The 20,532-nt window shown below is 38.3% G+C and overlaps 1 protein-coding gene across 1 annotated transcript in view; it reads left to right on the top strand.

Annotated features, from left to right (window-relative positions):
* Window positions 1-16,155, top strand: part of LOC109915242 (protein O-glucosyltransferase 3-like) — a 135,759-nt gene extending 119,604 nt beyond the window's left edge. The window contains exons 6-12 of the mRNA XM_048597942.1: window positions 1,825-1,894; window positions 2,935-3,219; window positions 3,326-3,536; window positions 6,650-6,846; window positions 8,412-8,606; window positions 10,380-10,484; window positions 13,779-16,155. Coding sequence (XP_048453899.1) covers window positions 1,825-1,894; window positions 2,935-3,219; window positions 3,326-3,536; window positions 6,650-6,846; window positions 8,412-8,606; window positions 10,380-10,484; window positions 13,779-13,904 — 1,189 coding nt within the window. The 3' untranslated portion in view covers window positions 13,905-16,155. The remainder of the gene's footprint in view (window positions 1-1,824; window positions 1,895-2,934; window positions 3,220-3,325; window positions 3,537-6,649; window positions 6,847-8,411; window positions 8,607-10,379; window positions 10,485-13,778) is intronic.
* Window positions 16,156-20,532: the final 4,377 nt, after the last annotated feature.

The following is a 20,532-nucleotide window of genomic DNA, read 5'->3' as shown; positions in this document are numbered from 1 at the left end:
GTTGCCCATGACAGACGTTTTGCCCTCTCCTACATTTTGTTTTCTAAAGCACTGAAGTATTCACCTGGAGGCTTTTCTTTCTTCAAGCCTCAGGTAAATATGTGTAAACACATTTCCAGACAGCACTATTGGAACTCAAAATGAAACTAAATTCATCACTTCTTAATGCACACAATATAGAAACAGAAGTCGAACATAAAATTATACATGGGTCTATCCATGTTCAAACTCAATTTTACAAATAATAACATATCACATTTTCTTTCTTGGTCAACTATGCGAGCTGCTTTGTCCTTGGTAGTGTCAAGCTTCTTGTGTTGTTGGAGCTGCACTATTCCAGGCAAATGGAGTATATTGCATCACATTCCAGAGTTGTGTCTTGTCAAAGGTGGTCAAGCTCTGGGGAGTCAGGAGGTGAATTACACATTGCAAGACTCCTTTCTTTTGATCTATTCTTGTATCCACAGTATTTACATGGCCAACCCAGTTCAGTTTTTGATTTGTGGTGACCTCTGGAATTTTGATTGTTGGCGATTCAGCGAAGCTAATGCCATTGAATGTCAAGGGGTGATGTTCAGATTCTCTCCTGTTGGAGATGGTCATTGCTTGTCATTTCTGTGGCATGAATGTCACTTACCATATGTTAATCCATTGTCAAGATAACACCCATGTCTTGCTGTATTTGCACATGAACTACTTCAGTATCTGGGACGTTGTGAGTAGTGCTGAGTGTTGTGCAATCATCCCCACTTCTGATCTTGCAATAGAGGGAAGGTCAGTGATGAACCAGCTGAATGTGGGTTGGGCCTAACACAGTACCCTGAGGAAGTCAGTTTGCCTCCGGCTAATTATTCTTATGTTGGATTGCTGTTTGTCTATTTCCATTGTCATGGAGTCATAGAGGTTTACAGCACAGAAAAAGGCCCTTTGGCCCGTCAAGTTTGTGCTGGTCAAAATCAAGCACTTAACTATTATAATCCCATTTCCTAGCACTGGGCCCATATGGCTTGGCATCTCAAGCTCACATCTAAATATTTCTTAAATATTTTGAGGCTTTCAGCATTGACTACCCTTGTGTGCAGTGAATTCCAGATTCTCACCACCCTCTGGGTGAAAACACTTTTTCCTGACAGCCACTCTAAACCACCTCCCCCTTACCTTAAATCTATGCCGCCAGTCATTGATTTCTTCACCAAGGGGGAAAGGTTCCTTCCTGTGTGCTATAACACTACAATTTTAATATACCTCCAAATAGGAAAGAAATGTAACATTGTAAAATATTTACAGCAGTATTAAAATAATGGAAGACTTTAGTTATCCTGTTTCAACTTTGGATAAACTAAATGATTCTGGCAAAAGTGAGGAAGATCTTTTTTAATACTGCATTCTGAATTGTTTCGTGGTAAATTTTCCCTCCAAGGGGAGGGATGTAAGATTATGGATGTGAGGGTTGTGGTGTAGGGTGGGGTTGCCTCTTGTAATTTGAAGGGCTGTCATTGAAATTGTGCAAGCTGGGAGGAGGTGCTGTTGGTCAAGATATTCTGGGTATGATCAGATAGAGAAGAATAACACCAAAAAGTGTAGCTCTCTGAGCTGAGTAATGGAGAAAATCTGTTGGAGGATAATGGTATGATCGACTAAACCAAAGCCTGCATAGATGTCAAAGTGGGAAGGTGCTTAATTACCAAAGTTTTGGTGAACATCGTAAGTTTAGGGAGAAATTTTAAAATAGAGGAGCTAAGAAGGAGAGAGAATGAGAATCAATTGTTGGTCAACATAAAAGAGTAATCCAAAGTTTTACCGATAAAATGCTTATGCAAAAAGCTGGGAAGTTAGTCATTTCGATCTGTCAACAAGTAAAGAGGATACTGCGAGTGTAGCATTAAAGGAGATGGTAATGATGATGGTGGGAGGAAACAAAAGCTAAAGGGAAATAATTCTAGTTGCCAGTTCTTAATGTAGAAAGGTTACCTGGTCTGAATGGGATGCATCCCAAGTGACTGAGGGAAATGAGAATGGAAATTGTGGAGGTTTTGGCCAAGATCTTCTAAGTCTCCTTGGATACGGAAATGTGCCAGAATGGAGTATGAAAAACATTATGCTCCTTTTTTTTATTGTTACAAGTTAGGGTGAGTGAGGGAGGGGTAAAGAGAGTACCTATCATTAACACTGGACTGCAGTCTCAAGGTCCAGACTAATGTCTGGCATTGTGTGTTCACATCTCACCACGGCAGTTGGTGGAATTCAAATTTGATGAATAAATATACATTTGAGAGCTACTGTCTGTAATGGTGACTATGATGCTATCAACGATTCATTTGTAAACCCATTTGGTTCACCAATGACGTTTTGGGAAGGAAGTGTGCCATCATTACCTAATTTGACCTCCACGTGACTCCAGACACACAGCAATATGTTTGTATCTACAACTGCCGTCCGAAACAGCCAAGGAAATCACATAGTTCAAGGGCAGTTGGAGATGGATAACAAATGCTGGCCTTGCCAGTGATGCTTATGTACCACGAAAGAATAAAGAAAAAACAAAGTTGCTTACATAGCACCGAGAAGGAGGAGTAGACCATTCAGCCCTTTTGAACCTGCTCTTTCATTTATTAAGACTACGGCTAGTCTGGACAATCCTGCCTTCTTCCATGACCCTTGACTCCCTGTCTATCAAAAGGTTATCTAACTCAGCCCTGAATTAATTCAGTGACCCAGATTTGATTATTTTCTGTAGGACAGAATTCCATACATTAATTAGGAGAAAAAACTCCTCATTTTTGTCTTCAAAGCAAAAGCAGTGTCTCCTACAAAAATAAATGTCAGCAATCGACATAGAAAAAGACTGGACAGTCATTTTTGGTAGTGATGATTATTACAAAGTTAATGTGCAATTTCATATAACAATAATATGTTGTACTTCTGCTTCTGTTATCAGGCCCAGTTTATCATGAATACTGTTACTGTCCAGAAGTGGAGCCCCAGATATGGAAAGATACTGTATCGTGCCCTGCAGAAGAGGAACAGATTTCTAGTGACTTCGTTAATTTTCCCAGTATAGACCTCTCGCTCCTCCTAGAAGAAGTACCAAACAGATTTGGTGATCGAGGAATTGTTCATTACACCATATTGGATAACCAGATTTATCGACGAACTATGGGACGGTACACTGACTTCAAAATGTTTTCAGATGAAATGCTGCTTTCTTTAGCCAGGAAAGTAGGTTTCCATAAAATTAATTCCTGATTTTTTTTTTGTAACATAATCTGTTTTCAAAGAAGAAACCAAATTAAATAAGGAGTCTTTTTGTATGTACTTTGCTTAGGTTCGATTGCCTGACGTTGAATTCTATGTAAATGTAGGCGATTGGCCACTGGAAACTCGTCAAATGAAGGATAATCCGTTGCCCATCATTTCTTGGTGTGGCTCTGAGGATACTGCGGATATTGTCCTTCCGACATATGACATAACACGCTCTACATTAGAAACGCTACGTGGTGTGACAAATGACCTCCTCTCCATTCAAGGACAAACTGGTAGGTTCTTTTTCTGGTTACTTGTAAGCTCATACAAGTTCGTGATTAATTCATTGACACAACATATACTATAGCAGCAGTTTACTTTATTATAAATTTTAAAGTTTGCGTACAGGGGCATATGTATGAACAAGGAACGGAGTAGACCATTTTGCCCCTAAAGACTGCTCCAACACTGATTAAAATTGTGGCTGATATGTTTACTCCACATTCCTGCCCACTTTGATTAACTTTCACTCCCTTTGCTTGTGAAGAATCTATCTATCCTGAATTTTAAAAAAATTAAACACAAGGTTTTCTCCAGGTTTGAGGAAGACAATTCCAAAAAACTCACCATCCTCTAAGAGAAAATAAACTATCCTCATTGTCTCTTAGTTGGTTGACCGTTTATTTTTAAACAGTGACCTCTAACCTTAGATTCTCTGATAAGAAGAAATATCCTTTTCACATACGCACACCCTGACAAGACTGCTCAGGATTTTCAGTGAAGTCATTTCTTATTCCTTTAAACTCCAGTGGATACAAGCCTTGGCTGTCCAATCTTTCCATGTAAGACAACTTGTTCATTCCAAGTATTACTTTAGCAATCCTTCTTTGACCTGCTTCCAATTAATTTACATCCCTCTTTCAACAAAAGGGTCCAATACAGTACATCAGATGTGTTCTTACCAGTGTCCTATATTCCTAAAGTATCACCTCACAACTTTTGTATTCAATTCTCCACAATATTCTATTAAATTTTCTAATTCGTCACTACGTATTTCCCAAACATTTTGTTTCTAAGTGGCCTTCTTGTTTTCCCATTCCCGTATGCTTCATTTTCTTGGTATTCCTAAGAAACAAGATAGTTTCCAATATCCCAAATCCAAGCTCATCTTTTCTAATTGCCTGTTTGAATGTCATTAATCTGTAGCTGCCTCAGCATTGAAAAGACCTTTATCAAAATTGCAAATGGCATCCTTTGTGACTGTAACTAAAATACACTATTCCTCATCATCCATTTTAACTGGCAGTGGTTTCTCAACTCTTTTGGGATTATTTCCACAAACTCCCCTGCCTGTCTGGTTTCCGAATCCCTATCCATCCTGAAAACCTGTTCAGAATACATGTCTTCAATCAAATTCTTGGTCATCCCTCCTAATCCTGGCATAATGGGAACTTATTCCATGTAAATTTATTAGGTGGGTGATGTAAATCCTGACTTACTTTTGGAGGGCAACAAAAATAACAACTTGTCATTAGGTTAAAAATGATATATAAATACAAGTTCCATGGTGCTTTATAAGAGCACTGTGAAACAAAACATGACACCGAGCTGCATATAGAGATATTGGGTCAGATAACTTGGTTAAAGAGGTAGGCTGTAAGGAATATCTTTAATGAAGCAAAGGTGTGTAAGTAAGGAATTCCTGACTTTGGGGTAAGGCAACTAAAAGTATAGCCACTGTTGTCAGACCAATTACAGTTAAGGATATTCAAAAGGTCTGATGAGTGTGGATGTCTGACTGGGTTATAGGACACAGGGTGATAACTGAGCTGGGAAGGGTCAAGGTCATGGAAAGGTTTGAATGTAGAATGTGGGATGCTAGCTGGGAGAGCTTTGGAATATTTGAATCTAGGGCATTAATGAGGGTTACAGCAGCTGCTGAGCTGAGGTACATTCATATTCACAAGATGCAACAGAGGAAAGAAGAAATGGTTGTAACAATGGCAGAAATATTTAGGTGGAAGATCATTCTTGGAGTCACATCTGGTGCCTATATTGTGAAATGGTTATTTTAATCTTGGACTATTGCCAAAGAAAGACAATGACTGACTTGATAGCTAGGGAACAATTTAGAATGGGGACAGGAGACCTACGGCTTCAGTTTTCCCAATATCGCATTATAGGTAATTTCTGCTTATTCAGTACTGGATGTCACATACAGACAGAGAATGGAGACAGAGACTGATGGTGGAGGGTTGTTTTTCGGACTGGAGGCCTGTGATCATTAGTGTTCCACAAGGATCGATGGTGGGTCCGCTTTTGTTTGTCATTTATATAAATGATTTACATGAGAATATAGAAGACATGGTTAGTAAGTTTGTGGATAACACCAAAACTGGTGGTATAGCGGACAGTGAGGAAGGTTAGCTTAGATTACAAAGAGGTCTTGATCAATTGGGTCAATGGACTAAGAAACGGCAGATGGAGTTTAATTTGGATAAATGTGAGGTATTGCATTTTGGTAAAACAAACAAGGGCAGGAATTATACAGTTGACCTTGGGTAGTGTTGTAGAACAGAGAGACCTTGGGGCTGATATATGTAATTCTTTGAAGTTTGCATCACATGTAGACAGGGTGGTTAAGAAAGCATTTAGCTTGCTGCCTTTGTTGCTCAGACCTTTGAGGAGAGGAGTTGGGATGTCACGTTGATGATGTACATGATGTTGGTGAGGCTTCTTCTGGAGTACTGTGTCCAATTCTGGTCACCCTGTTATAGGAAGGGTGGTATTAAACTGAAGAAAGTTCAGAAGAGATTTACCAGGATGTTGCTGGGAATGAAGGGTTTGAGATATAAGGAGAAGCTGGGTAGGCTGCAACTTTTTTCCCTGGAGTGTAGGAGGTTGAGGGGTGACTTTATAAAGGCTTATAAAATCATGAGGGGCGTAGATAAGGTGAATGGCAAGTGGCTTTCCCCTAGGATGGGGTATTTCAAGACTAAGGGGCATATTTTTAAGGTGAGAGGAGAAAGATTTTAATAAGAAATGAGGGGCAACAGAGTGTGGTTCACGTGTGAAATGAAGTTCCAGAGGAAGTGGTGGATGTGGGTACAGTTATAATGTTCAAAGTTTGAATAAGTACATGAATAAGAAATGTTTGGAGGGATATGGGCCAACTGTAGGCAGGTGGGACTAGTTTAGTTTGGGATTATGGTCGGCACGGAGTAGTTGGATTGAGGGTCTGTTTCCGTGCTGTATGACTCTATGACTCTAAGTAGGAATAACACCTTGAGAGAGAACTGTTACAATATTGGCTTAGATGGGAACCAGAAGAGAAAGTTGAAATATTAAGAACTGATGACAGTATATTTAAAATTACTCCGATTATGTTTGTTTTGCAAAATACAAGGTCCTGCCTGGGTCAATAAAACAGAGCAAGCTTTTTGGAGAGGCAGGGACAGTCGAGAAGAGAGGTTGAAACTAGTGAGGATCTCCAAAAAGAATCCTGACCTTTTGGATGCTGGAATAACTGCCTATTTCTTCTTTCGTGAAGAAGAAAAAGAACTTGGAAAAGCACAACTGATCAGTTTCTTTGACTTCTTTAAGGTATGATTTGCTGGGTAAATGAAGCAATATTTTAAAATTATGTTTTTTTTCTTTTAAAATTTTGTTGTAAAATGCAGTATTATTTAGGTTGCTGTTTGGAGTATTAGCACACAGTTGCATGTGCAGATGGACTCCTTCAATTTCCCTCACCCTGTTGAATTCCTCCTGTCATTCATGTTGGTATAGATAGGTCTGAGCTGGAAAGATGGTCATTTCTCGGTCTCTAAACCTGTTGGTACAGATACAATCAAAGGTAGTGGATTGACTGGGTGATTTTTCTTTTTAAAAAATGTTAAATACTAACGTTACTTATAGAAATTGCTAGCCTAGCAATTCATATCACAGGGAATGTTGTGAGGCTGAAGTATTTAACACTGAGGGCGCCAGACATAGTTGACAATTATATTGCATCAAGGAAGGCAATTTGATGTGTAGGTTATCCCTTGCCTTTTATTCCTACCTCCACTGCAACCAGATATTGTCCTAGTTGTAGTCATGCAATGACACCAATGTTCACCTTTTCTACATTTAAAAAAAAATTGAGTTAAGGAATTTTGACAGCCTTTCAAGATTTGGAACATCTGAAACTGAGCACAATTCTATTGGAACACCATAATCATACACCAGAACAGAGAGGCCTAAGGATCATCCAATATTTATCCTTGGATTTTATCATTCTGATGAGCTGTAACAAGCTAACCAATTTTGTCCAGAGCTCATGCCTACAGTTAGGCCCCATGAGAGAGAGGAGGAAGGTAATTCGATTTGGGTAGGCTAGTAGCAGTCCAAGTTGTTTTGTGTAGCCGCTGGAAGCCTTCCTGCTCCTTCCATTGACAAAAACAATACTACACATATGAGTCTTCAGTTTTAACTGGCATGCAGCAGCCCTTTGAGGGATTACTAGATAGATGTTACCCAGAAATAAGACTCATTTATTTTAAATGAGTTTAGATATCTGGTTCAAAAATGAAGCCTTCATTTTAACATTAAAGACCACCTTTTCAAAAGTTCAGCATCAAACCAAATGTTCCAGCAGTTAATGTGCAAGTGTCTAGTTGCTAAGTGGCTTGTTGCTGAGTCTGTTTCACACCTGGAAAACAAGTGCAACAATGCTGAGTTAGATTCTGGTCTTATTTCCTCAAACTTTCTTTTTCAAATGTGAAGCAGAATCTCTCATTCGGGTGAAGCCAGTGTGTTTAAACTCAGCAGCAACACCTACAATTTGTATTTCTTGTATATGTTTGATTAACTTGACTTACATTAAAAATGATTATTCATGTTTTTGTATTAACATGTTTTGTTTTCTGTTGTGAATCTAACTTACAAAATGTCAGCAGAGAACAAACTTCAAAATATTACATCAGATTAACTATATTTTCATCATACTAAGTAATTTTTTAATTATTGAAATTAATTTTATGTATATTTTAAGGTAAATCCTCGACATTACAATTACTATTGAAAAAAATACCATTTTTACAAGGTTTTTGTCGATGCATTTTTTAAATATTCAAGTGAACCTTTTTTTAAATTGAGATGAGATGTGTTTCTGAACATTTTTCCAGTATAAATACCAAGTGAATGTGGATGGTACTGTGGCAGCTTACAGGTTCCCGTACCTTATGTTGGGTGACAGCCTTGTGTTGAAGCAGGATTCTAAATATTATGAGCATTTCTACACATCTCTGAAGCCATGGAAACATTATGTTCCACTGAAGAGAAATATGAGTGATGTTATTGAGAAGATTAAGTGGGTGAAGGTAAGTGAGTGAATTACAATGTTATTAAAATTAAATATTTAGAATTTCCTCAAAAGATTCTGAATAAATGTGGTGTGTGTCACTAAACAAAGATTTGGGAAGGTCTTGCTTAGATTCCGATCATGCTGGGTTAGTCTCTCTGTGGCAGCCAGTTTGCACGTATCACTAGATGACGAGTGTGTGGCTTAGATTAGTGTCAAAGTACAAGCTCATCTCCTCTTGCAGCTGAGGTAGACCTGGGGCTACATCCCTGTCTTGCCTCTCAGTGAAAGACAATGGCAAATGACCATTGACTAATAAAAACTGCCAAGAAAAACAGCTTAGGATGAAGTATCAGCAGACAAGGTCAAGGACCTGCCTTAGGGTCAAACAATCATGAAGAAAAGAAGTCTCTCCCCATGTAGTATGGGTGCTACAAACTCATAGTCTGGATAGAGAGTGAATAGCCAGGATTCTGTTTCTACATAGTGATTAGTACATAATAATCAACTTCTGTTATTTTTTTTTTAAAAACTGTACATATGTAGTGGTGAGAAAAGAGCACAAATGAGTATTTATTGATGTGACCGAATGTGACGTATAATCGAATGTAACTGCGAAACATGTACGTCTGTTCTGAAACTGATTATAACATAACTTAAACGTAAGCAAATTTATACAAAATGATTTTTTAAAGTGTTCTTGACAAGGAAGTTGCCGTTTTAAAGGCAAATTAAGTTTAACAAACTTACGTATTAATATTGTAACAATGGCTTGAGTTATTGTAAGTTATTAAGACCATTGTCTGCTAATATAATCACATTGTAGAGTTTCGTCCAGGGATACAAAGTTTTATTGAGACCAGCTGCAAGTTGGCCATATATCAGGACATCGCTATATCATTCTGTCATATTGGCCAGACTTTAACATAATTATTACCCGAATAGGTTTATTTATTTATTTGATGTAAAAGGAAATTTGCAACAAATACACTAATCTAAGCCACAAGAGAGTAAAGCAGATTGGCATTTTGATGCAACTTAATTTTCTATTACATTTGTTGCTTGGAATATGGGATAATTTGATTTGTATATTAATGTGCCATTGTGTTCATGGAGTAGTTGAAACATTTTGTAAATCTTTTACTTTCCACCTTTTAAAATGTAGTAAATTTTGAAAATGCATGATAGTAGAAAATTATTTAGAATGCCTGCAGCATGGAAGAACACAAGGTAGTTTTTCTTTTGTGTGGGTGTCACTAACAAAGCCAGCACTTGTTGCCACCTCTAATTGTCCTTGAGCTATTTGGTTCTTATCAGCCCCCTGAGATGTCATAGAGAGCCAATCACATTGCTGTTGGTTTGGAGTCACATGTAGGCCAGACGAGATAAGGATTTATTTCTCAAAAGGACATGAGTGAATCAGATGCTTTTTTTTTATGACAATTGACAATGATTGTATTTTTCACCATTACACTAGCTTTTAATTCTAGATTTTTCTGAATTCCAATTTAACTATCAGCCATGGTGGAATTCAAAGCCAAATCCCCAGAACATTAGCCTGAGTCTTTGGATTACTAGCCCAGTGACTAATTATGAATCCAGTACCACCTTACTAACGCCTCTCCAAAATCGAAAACGTTGTTTTGAAAAAGATATGAACCCTGTACAAAGTACTCATCAAAGGGTGAACCTTGTTTTATATTTGTAACATTGCAATGGCTAACAAACATTTGTGAATGGAAAGCTGTGAACCTCTTGCTAAAATTTCTTTCATTTATTGATCTTCTCTTAGGATAATGATGCTGAAGCACAGAAAATTGCCAGATCAGGACAAGCTCTAGCTAGAGAGCTCCTGCAACCTTCAAGTCTTTATTGTTACTATTACTTAGTATTACAGGTTTGAGAGACTTAATAGATCTATTTATTAGATTATATAATTCTGTAAGACAGTTTTATACTGAATAATCTAGGATGTGGTATGTACTATGATTCATCCAGGTGAGTGGATGATAACACAAATAGAATGAAACTTTAGGGATAAAACTACTCATTATGGATGGATCCTTGGTAATTCCTTAAAAGGACTTTTTTGTCATTTTCTAATGTTCAGAAACTTTAGATTCCTACGTGCAACCTGTATACACCCTTAATCTTGTCAGTAAAGTAGTCATGTGGATTTACTGGGATAAAATTCACGTGAGAAAATCAGAGTCCTTTAGATATTTTTTGATTGGAACTGTAGTTCTATATTCTCAATTTCTGTACAAGAATTAAAGACCTGAGGTTTATCTTTTAAATCATAGCAATTTTTATATCCTAATAACTTCTGAATTGTCTGATTTGGTTGTTTAGTGGTAATGGGTGGAGACAATCTCTGGAGTGGTGTGAAATTGCCTCATTGTGGCATGTCTTAATATTCAATGGGCCCAGGGGCCAAGAGACATCAGTCTCTCTGCAGAGAAAGAGATGACAATGTGATAATGGTTATTGTGGATAAAGAATGGGCAAGTTCTTTGTTACTAACGAATACTTTTGTACCAAATATACCCTTGATGAAAATCGGGTCTAAACAAAATAACATTAATTCTCATGGTTTACATTTCCACAGAAATATGAGCCATTGGCTATTGGTTTGGTTTGATTACTAAAATGTGGTGTTCATTGATTTTTCCTTCTGAAAAACCTCTTCTCCCAGGTGATAAAACAAAAAGAATGGATAAAACTAATAGATTGAATATAAATTGGAAAAAGACTTGCATTTATACAAGATGATTAGTAATTTTGCAGATGATACAAAATTAGGAGGTATCATTGTTAGCGAAGAAGGTTATCAAAAATGACAGAGGGATCTTGATCAGATGGGGAAGTGGGCTGTGGATTGGCAAATGCAATTCAATACAGATAAGTGTGAGGTGTTGCATTTTGGGAAGACAAGCCAAGGTAGGACTTAAATAGTAAATAGTAAGGTCCTGAGAAGTGTTGTGGAACAGAGGGACCTAGGAGTACAAGTACATAGTTCATTGAAAGTGGTGTCACAGGTGGACAGGTTGGTGAAGAAGGCATTTGGCTCGCTGGCCTTTATCGGTCAAGGCATTGAGTATAGGAGTTAGGATGTTATGTTACAGTTGTATAAGTCATTGGTGAGTCCGCACTTGGAGTATTGTGTACAGTTTTGGTCACCCTGTTATAGGAAAGTCATAGCTAAACTGGAGAATTTAATAATAAATATAAACTGCAAAGAAGGTTTACGAGGATGTTGCCAGGAGTAATAGGCCTGCGTTAGAGGGAGAGGTTGGCCAAGATAGGACTTTATTCCTTGGACCGTAGGGGAATGAGGGGTGACCTTACGGAGGTGTATAAAATCACGAGGGGCATTGATAGGATGAATGCATATAGTCATTTTTCCCAGGGATGGGGAATTGAAAACGAGAAGGCATAGGTTTAAGGTGAGAGGGGAAAGATTTAGGAAGGACCTGAGGGGCAACTTCTTCATGCAGAGAATGGTGTGTATATGGAATGGGCTGCCAGCGAAAGTGGTTGAGGCAGGTTCAATAGCAACGTTTAATAAACATTTGTATAGGTACATGGATGAGAAGGGTTTAGGGGGATATGGACCAAATGTGGGCAATTGGAGCTAGCTGAATGGTCAGCATGGACCAGTTTGGGCTGAAGGGCCTGTTTCCATGCTGTATTACTGTATGACTCTGACTTTGTAATTTCTGAAGATTATAAAAGATAATGGGCCACCTTATGAAGTTGTAATGTAGGAAGAAATTTGTATTCATAGGCCCCTCAAACAGTGCTGTGATAATGACCAGGGAATCTGTTTCCGTGTCAATTGAGTGAAAATATTAACTGGGACAGTGGGGAGAACTCCCTTGCCATTGAATATTTTACGCCATGAGAGAGCAGACTGGACATCCATTTAGCATTTCATCCAAAAGTGACACCCCTGAGAGCACAGCACTCCCTTGATAATGCACTGGAGCATCAGCCTAGATTTTTCTGCTTGTATTTCTGGAGTGGAACCTTCTGATTCGGAGGTAAGACTGTTACCAACTGAGCCATGGATGATACAAAAAAGATAAGTCATCACAGCAATAATTTCTGTGCTACAGAAGTTTTCTTTGGATCATAAACTCTGATTTCCTAAATCAGGGTCAAACAGAAACTAGATATGCTGGAAAGCTGAAACAAAAACATAAATTGCAGGTAACACTCAGCAGTAAGGTCATATCTGCAGAGAAAATAGATATGCTTATGCTTCAGTTGTGAATCCTGCATCGTAACTGAATGATATTACAAATAATCTGCTGAATGATTTAGGTAATTTTGTGTTTTTGTTCCAGTATTTACATTTCAAAGTCTGGATTTCTTTAGGATCTTGTTTTGAGCTCTAAATCCTGCTCTAACATTTAGCAGAAGATGAAATGTTCTTTGTCCAATGGCCGTCAAATGGGCTATAATATTGAGAAGAGAATGATAGATTATTAATGAAAAATCATTTTTTATTTGCATGGACTGAACTTTTAGATCATTGCGATGGCGTAACTATTGTTTCTGAGATTCTCTTGATGCAATAGGAAAAGAAAAGACAACGCATTTAATTTAATGAGTTTAACCTGATAATGAAGCAGTTATTCCCAATTGTTTTCAGTAAAGTTTTGAATCAAGTGTTTCCAGTTTTTATTTTGTGTAAGCATTAGGAAGTGGAGAGAGTAGTTAGTTACGTTGTCACTAAATGCTGTTTTTAATATGATTCTGTGTTCTTTGCAGACTGCTAAACATTCAGATCGTTGTTTGAAAGTGTTAGCTAATGCCATTTCATATTCTCTTGTGCTATTCTCTGATGTCTTGTCTGATATACTGCAAAAGGTGGATATATCAGATTGATCAACACTACTCTAGCACATCAAAAGTTGTCATTTTGTCAACAGTGGGATCAGGAATTTCAATTTCTGTCAAATTTAGTGATTGTAATGTGGTAAGTTATTTTTCTGCACATAATAAACCCCTTTGTTTAGAGTAGCACAATATTGAACCTGATTTGGAACACCTAACATATTTGTATATCTTGTCTCTGCTTGCCAATAGAAAGTTACTAATCTGTCTACAACACAATGTTATCATTACAACTGTTAAACTAGTGGCAATCCTCTAATTTAGATTACTTTTCCTTTCTACTGTTTAGGAGTATGCAAAACGGCAGACTTCTCAGCCTGAAATCCGCAAGGGAATGGAGCATGTTCTTCAGCCAACTGATAATGAATCTTTCTGTGACTGCAAGAGAACAGCCAATATAAAGGAAGAACTTTAACTGTAATCAGCATAATTGCCTTTGTTAACTTTGTATGCGTTACTTGAAAAAATCTCTCTTCCTTTCTTCAACTGTTTCCAGAAAGAGCCTGAAGTAATGTGCATTTAGATGTGAATTAAAATGTCACTTACAGTAGCCATTATTCACCACACTTTTTTCCCCTCTAAACCTAGTGCTGCTTTTGTGTATAATGTTAATTTTATCCTCATGGTGTCAAATTGACTATATGAAATGTGAAATTAGAAATTAAACTTGTAGCAGGAGTGATGTGCTGAAGTTTCTAACTTAGAATTAGTTTGTAGTTAATCAAGCCGTAATTTGCAATTCAAGACACACCAAATATATTTCACTTGATTTTGTCAGTAAGCACAATGCAAGGTGTTGTGTATAGTCTATCAGGGTTCTTCTGACTTGATTCTAGAATCAACCTGATATTTATTATGGGACCATTTTCAAACCAGTTTACTTCAACACAGATTCACTGTATAGGTTTTATATTTATAGATACTGATTCTATTAAGTCTGTTTTGTAAAATACAATTCTAATATACTTTCTCAAAATGTTTTATTTTAAAATAGTCATGCCAGATGTGCTGAAATTTGTAAGAAATACTAAACTGTATGTTGTAAAGTAAGTTAATATTCACAGTATAAAGAACTAGTAGAATGAGTTATGATTCAAAGAGATGAGGTTCCAGAACTGATAATCATCACCAGTGCAGTGTGGTTCATTGTTTTCCCTAGTAGAGCGTTTCAATATCAAACTGTTTACCTTTTTAGGAAGGAAATAAGTAATACAAATGATATATCTATTAAGTCTTATGCTAGAAATCACATTGCATTGACTATAAATGATTCATGACAGATTAGTTCATTCTTTAGACATGTGCTGTTTCTCTTAGGTTCCTGGATTCATTCAGGGACTGTGAAATGTAAACATGTGGCCACATCTTCCGTGTTCTTTTAATCACATCTAGTCCATACTAGCTGTGATCTGATCACATTTCTGTGTTCCAAACGATATGGAGCAATGAGCTATACTATCTTAGATCTTCACTGGGCGTATATATTTGATTTGTTTACGTAGGCTAAGCTAGCAAACAACTGGCTATAAATGGGTCAGTTCCACTTAACAAGTACTCATTTTATTATTTTTTTGGTGAGATGTGAGCAGTGCATCCTTCCCAAGGTCAGCATTCATTGTTCATCTAATTGTTTTGGAGAAGATGGGGTGATTTGCTGCCTTTAACTACTGCAGTCCGTCTCATGGAGATGCAGTTCTGGGATTTTGACCCAACGACAAAAAGGATTGTCAATTATAGTTCCAATTCAGAAAGGTATGGCTTAGAGGGGAGCTTGTAGTTAGTAGTGTTCCCATGTGTCTGCTGCCCTGTTCTTTTATGTGGGTTTGGAAGGTGCTATCAAAGGAAACTTAGTGAGTTTCTGCAGTGCATATTGTATATGGTATACACTGCTGCCACTATGCTTTGGTAAAGTCAATGTTTGGTGGGGTCAGTTAACTGAGTTGGCTGGTTTGTTACACAGAGTGATGCCAACAACAAGGGTTCAATGCCTGTGCTGTGGTAACCCTCTGGTTAAACTCTCCACCAGTCATTTCTCTCTAATGAGCGACCAGCCTCTGTTCCTCTGATAACTTAACCATTTCAATTTCAAATGTTTAAAGTGGTGATGGGTTGTCAGTCACTGCTTTGTCTTGGATGGTGAAGAGTTTCTGGAGTGTTGGAACTGCACTCATCTAAACTCCTGAATTGTCCCTTGTTGGTCGGCCGGCTTTGGAAATGAGGAAATTACTTGCTATAGACTTCCCACATCTGCTGTTGTCACAGTATTTGTGCGTAGTGGTTACTTTTCAGATCAATGGTAATCTCTAGGGTGGCATTGCAGGATTCAGTGATGCTGATGCTGTTAAATGTCAAGAGGAGGTAGTTAAGTTCTCCCTTGTTGGAGTTGGAGATGGAAACTGAATGGTGTCAATGTTTCTGTCACTTATCAACTTGTGTTCTTTAGGTCTTGCTACATGTGGACATGGACTACTTCCGTATCTGCAAAAAAGCAAATGATGCTGAACATTGCAATGATCAATGAACACACCACTCTGACTTTAATGTGTCAAGTCTTTGAACTGTGTTTGTATCAATTCCTTCATTCCTTCCTTCCTTCCTTCCTTCCGTCACTGTACACGTCTGCATTCTGGTCATCATTGAGGAAATAAAACATGTGGTTCCATAAAGCTGAATTTTATGATTGTGCATTGCCTTGTACTACACAGCCCATACATAGATCATTGCAGGTCCCTTCTTCATTAGCAACTTGTATTAATGAGGACCAGACATTGTCAGGTATTGGAAGCTGTGGTCTTCAGTCATTGATTTTCACCATTATAGTTAACAAGGCACAAACATTAGCTTTATAAAATGTACACATTGCTGTCTGAAATCTTTGATTTGTAGAGTTGATTAATAGTAGTGATTAAGCTATTTTTTCCATGGGTATCAATTTGAAGTTACTGTTTTCAGAAATACATGCTTTCTTCCAAATCAGTATTTAGAAGGAGTAGGTAACACTGGATGACTGGAGATAGTGAGGATCTGGTCAAGAAAAAGAAGGAGGCATATGTCCGGTATAGACAACTGGGATCAAATGAATCCCTTGACTAGAGAGGGGTGTAGGAGTGCACTTAAAAGGGAAATCAGGAGGCCAAAGAGGGGACATGAGATAACCTTATCTGCCAAAGCTAAGGCGAAGCCAAAGTTGTGCTTTGGTAAGACAAACCGGGGCAGGACTTACACAGTTAATGGTAGGGCCCTGGGGTGTGTTGTCAAACAAAGAGACCTAGGGGTGCAGGTACATAGTTCCATGAAGGTGGCATCACAGGTAGACAGGGTGGTGAAGAAGGCACTGGTATGCTTGCCTTCATCGGTCAGAGCACTGAGTACAGGAGTTGGGATGTTACAGCTGTAAAAGATGTTGTTTAGGCCACGTTTGGAGTACTGCATACAATTCTGGTTGTTCTGCTTTAGGAGGGATGTTATTAAACTGAAAGGTGCAAAAAAAATTTGCAACAATGTTACCAAGACTAGAGGGTCAAGGTTATAAGGAGAGGATAGATAGGCTGCGACTACTTTCCCTGGAGCGTCGGAGGCCGAGGCATTGTCTTATAGGGTTTATAAAATCGAGGGGCGTGTCTAGGGTGAACAGCCAAGATCTTTTCTCCAGGGTAGGGGAGTCCAAATGTAGAGGCCATAGATTTAAGGGGAGAGGGGAAAGATTTTTAAAAAGGACACGAAGAGTAACGTTATGCAGTGGCTGGTGTGTGTACGGAACAAGCTGCCAGAGGAAGTGATGGAGGCAGGTACAATTGCAACATTTAAAAGATATGGATGGATATGGGCTAAATGCTGGCAAATGGGACTAGATCACTTTAGGATATCTGATCGGCATGGACGACTTGGACCGAAAGGACTGTTTCAGTGCTGTATAGCTCCGTGACTCTAACTTTTCACCTCTTTGATTATTATTAATCAATCTACCTCTGTCTTAATACTATCAATTGTCTTTTGAGTAAAATAATTCCAAAGACTTACAACACTCAGAAAAAAACACCTCATTTCTTAACTAGACACTCTTTATTTTTAAATGGTGAGCCCTAGTTCTAGATTCTCCAACAAGAGTAAACATCCTTACAACATGCACTCTGAGAAGAACCTTCAGGATCTTGGATGCTTGAATTAAATCACTATTCTAATCGGTTCTTCTAAACTCCAGCCGATACAAACCAAGCCAGTTAAACCTTATTTTAATAAAATGACCCATCCTGACCCCACTCCGTTCTTGTTATGAGTCTGATAGGTGTTCTCGGAGCTGTTTCCAATGCATTTACATCCTTAAATGAGTCGTCAAACGTTATACGGTGTTCCAGATATTGTATTACCAGTGACCTGGATCTCTAAAGTATCTGCATATTAACCTTTTGCAATTTATGCATTAGGATACCCAGATGCTTATGTTTAATTCTTCCTGCCAAAATGGACAATTTCATATTTTCTCAATCATACTTCTGATGCCTTTATCCAAATCATTTATATAAATTGTAAACAGTTGAGGCCCAAGAACTTATCTCTGCCAACCAGAAATTTACCCGTTTTAGCTGACTCCGTTCATGGTTGGCAATAGTCAAACATATACTATAAATACCATTGTGCTCTCATGCTGGATTTTTTTTTCAAATGGCTGTCATCCCTGTTCTCTTATTGCAGCCTTGAAACACAAACTTGAAAACAATAATGGATAACTGGTTTAACGATCCACCATAAGATCAGCAGGAACATATAATCAATATTGGGTCATGCTCTCTTTCACAAAAATTACTCAAAATTCCAGAACCACTCTGGGATAAAAACATAACCCCAAGCTCCTTTTCATTTCTGCAAACTGTTTTTAAATTCTTCTCCCCTGACTCCTCCACCTTTGCCTCCAACAAGTGAGAACCTTGTAGACTTCTTGATAATTAAAAATAAACTGCCTCTGGCACTTATATCCATTGCACTAGCCAACCAGGCCAAAGTTCCTTCAAATTTCTCTCCAGTCCTACCTTGGGTATAATCTAGCTTCTTTCTTGACTTTCTCTCCTACCTTCTCTCATGCCCTCTCCAAGCTCACCTTATCCTTGAGACCCAGGTTCCTTGACCCTATTCGCCCTAAACTGCTGATCAAACAACATTCTTTCCTGGCATTCATATTAGCTGATATTGTTTAACAATTCTCTTTCCTTTGTTAGATTTTCAAGTTCTGCTATCCCCAAACACCAACCCTTGATCTATCTGTCCTTGCAAACCAACACCCTATCATCAACTTCCCCCCATTCCTCTTGAAAGTCCTCAAATGTACATTCACTTCTGAAGACTATGCCCATCTTCCCAGAACTCCTTTCTTAAATCCCTCACCTGCTACAGTATCAAAACAGCTCTTCTCAAGGTCACAAATTATATCCATGCGATTGTGACAAGATAAACTATTCTAACATATCCTTAACCCATCTGCAGCCTTTGACATGGTTATCCATGTCATCCTCCTTTCCACTGCCATCCAACTGAGTAGGAATGTGTTGACTTTGTTACATTCATATCTAACTACTCAAAATTTTCAACAAGGACTTCCTGCTGCAACACTTTTGGCATCTCCCAAAGAACTTTCATTGTCTTCCTCCTGTTTATCATCTACATACTTCCCCTTGGCAACATTAAAAAAATACAACATCAATTGCTACACGTATTGTGTCGCACCACCACTTCTTGACCCCTCTATTGTCTCTAAATTATCAAACAACTTGTGACATTCAGTACTGGAGGAGCAGAAATTTCCTTCAACTAAATATTGAGAAAAAGAAAGGCTTTTGTGTATGATCAAGATGTCCCAAAATTTACAACCAGTTAGGTACTTCTGTTTAAGTGTTCAATATTGTGGGAAACATGACTGCCATTTTGCACAAATGAAGCTTCCACAAACAGCAGCATAGCGAACATAGTCTGTTTTGGTGGTGTTGATTAAGAGATAAACATCAGTCAGGACACCAGGGATAACTTCCTTTCAAAATAGATCTATATGATCCTTTATAGCCATTCAAGAGAGCAAAGGGGGCTTGATATTTAATCCAAACAAAAAATCAAACCTTCAACGCTTCAGCAGTGTCTCATTACAGTATTGGAATATCAGTCTTGACTTTTCTGCTCAAGTTCTGAAGGACAACTTAAATCCACAACCTTCTGACTGAGAAGTGATGTGCGAACAAGTGACCTATGCTTGACCTAGAAGATGGAAGCCACTGTTTAATCCCTGCCGCAGAATTGTTTCCCTAAATACCAACTCTATCTATCTCTGTAGAAACCGTCTAAGGCCAAATCTTATCATTCACAACGCTGTCACTCTGACTTTTGACTATCTTTTTAAAAATGCTACTTAAAATCTAAACATCTTTCCACAACATCTCAAAGACTAGCCCCTGCCTAAGTGTATCTGGTGCTGAAAGAATAGGAGAAAATCAAGAGGCAAAAGGGAGGATTGTTGAAAACAATTACTATCACTAGAGGAAAAGTACTAGGCAAATTAATGAAACTAAAGGTTGACAATTTCCCAGAACTATTGACCTGCATCCTAGGGTTTTAAAGGCAATGGCTACAGAGATACTGGATGCTGAAATAACTTTGCAGAGGCCGGTATCCCGTCACCAAGTCACCCCTTATTTACACATGCTTCATATTTGACCGTCTGGCTTCCTCAGAGCCAGTTCTCAGAGAGAATAGAACCTCTGACACTCCTGCTTATACTCCTCTCTCTTTTCAGGAAAAGCACCTATGTGGCCAGGGAAGCAGTGACAAGCAAAGCCTGGTACAGGCAATACTTATGTGAAAGAAAAAGTGAAGGGGAGGGTAAAGATCAAATCAAAATAAAATTGGAGGGGGAAATAAAGCACTCCATCCTCTGGATGCCCACCTCTCCATAAAGGCAGCAAGAGTGTTGGTGGACCCCGCATGCTCCCTCTGCAAGGACACCTGGACTCTAATATAACCTCAGAACAGGGGCAGGCAGTCAGCCGGACGACCCCTTCCAA

The sequence above is a fragment of the Rhincodon typus genome, chromosome 6 (genome assembly GCF_021869965.1).
Source record: "Rhincodon typus isolate 14 chromosome 6, sRhiTyp1.1, whole genome shotgun sequence".
Classification (NCBI taxonomy): Eukaryota; Metazoa; Chordata; class Chondrichthyes; order Orectolobiformes; family Rhincodontidae; genus Rhincodon; species Rhincodon typus.
Note: the sequence above shows the minus strand (reverse complement) of the source record. Positions and strands in the feature narration are given on the sequence as shown.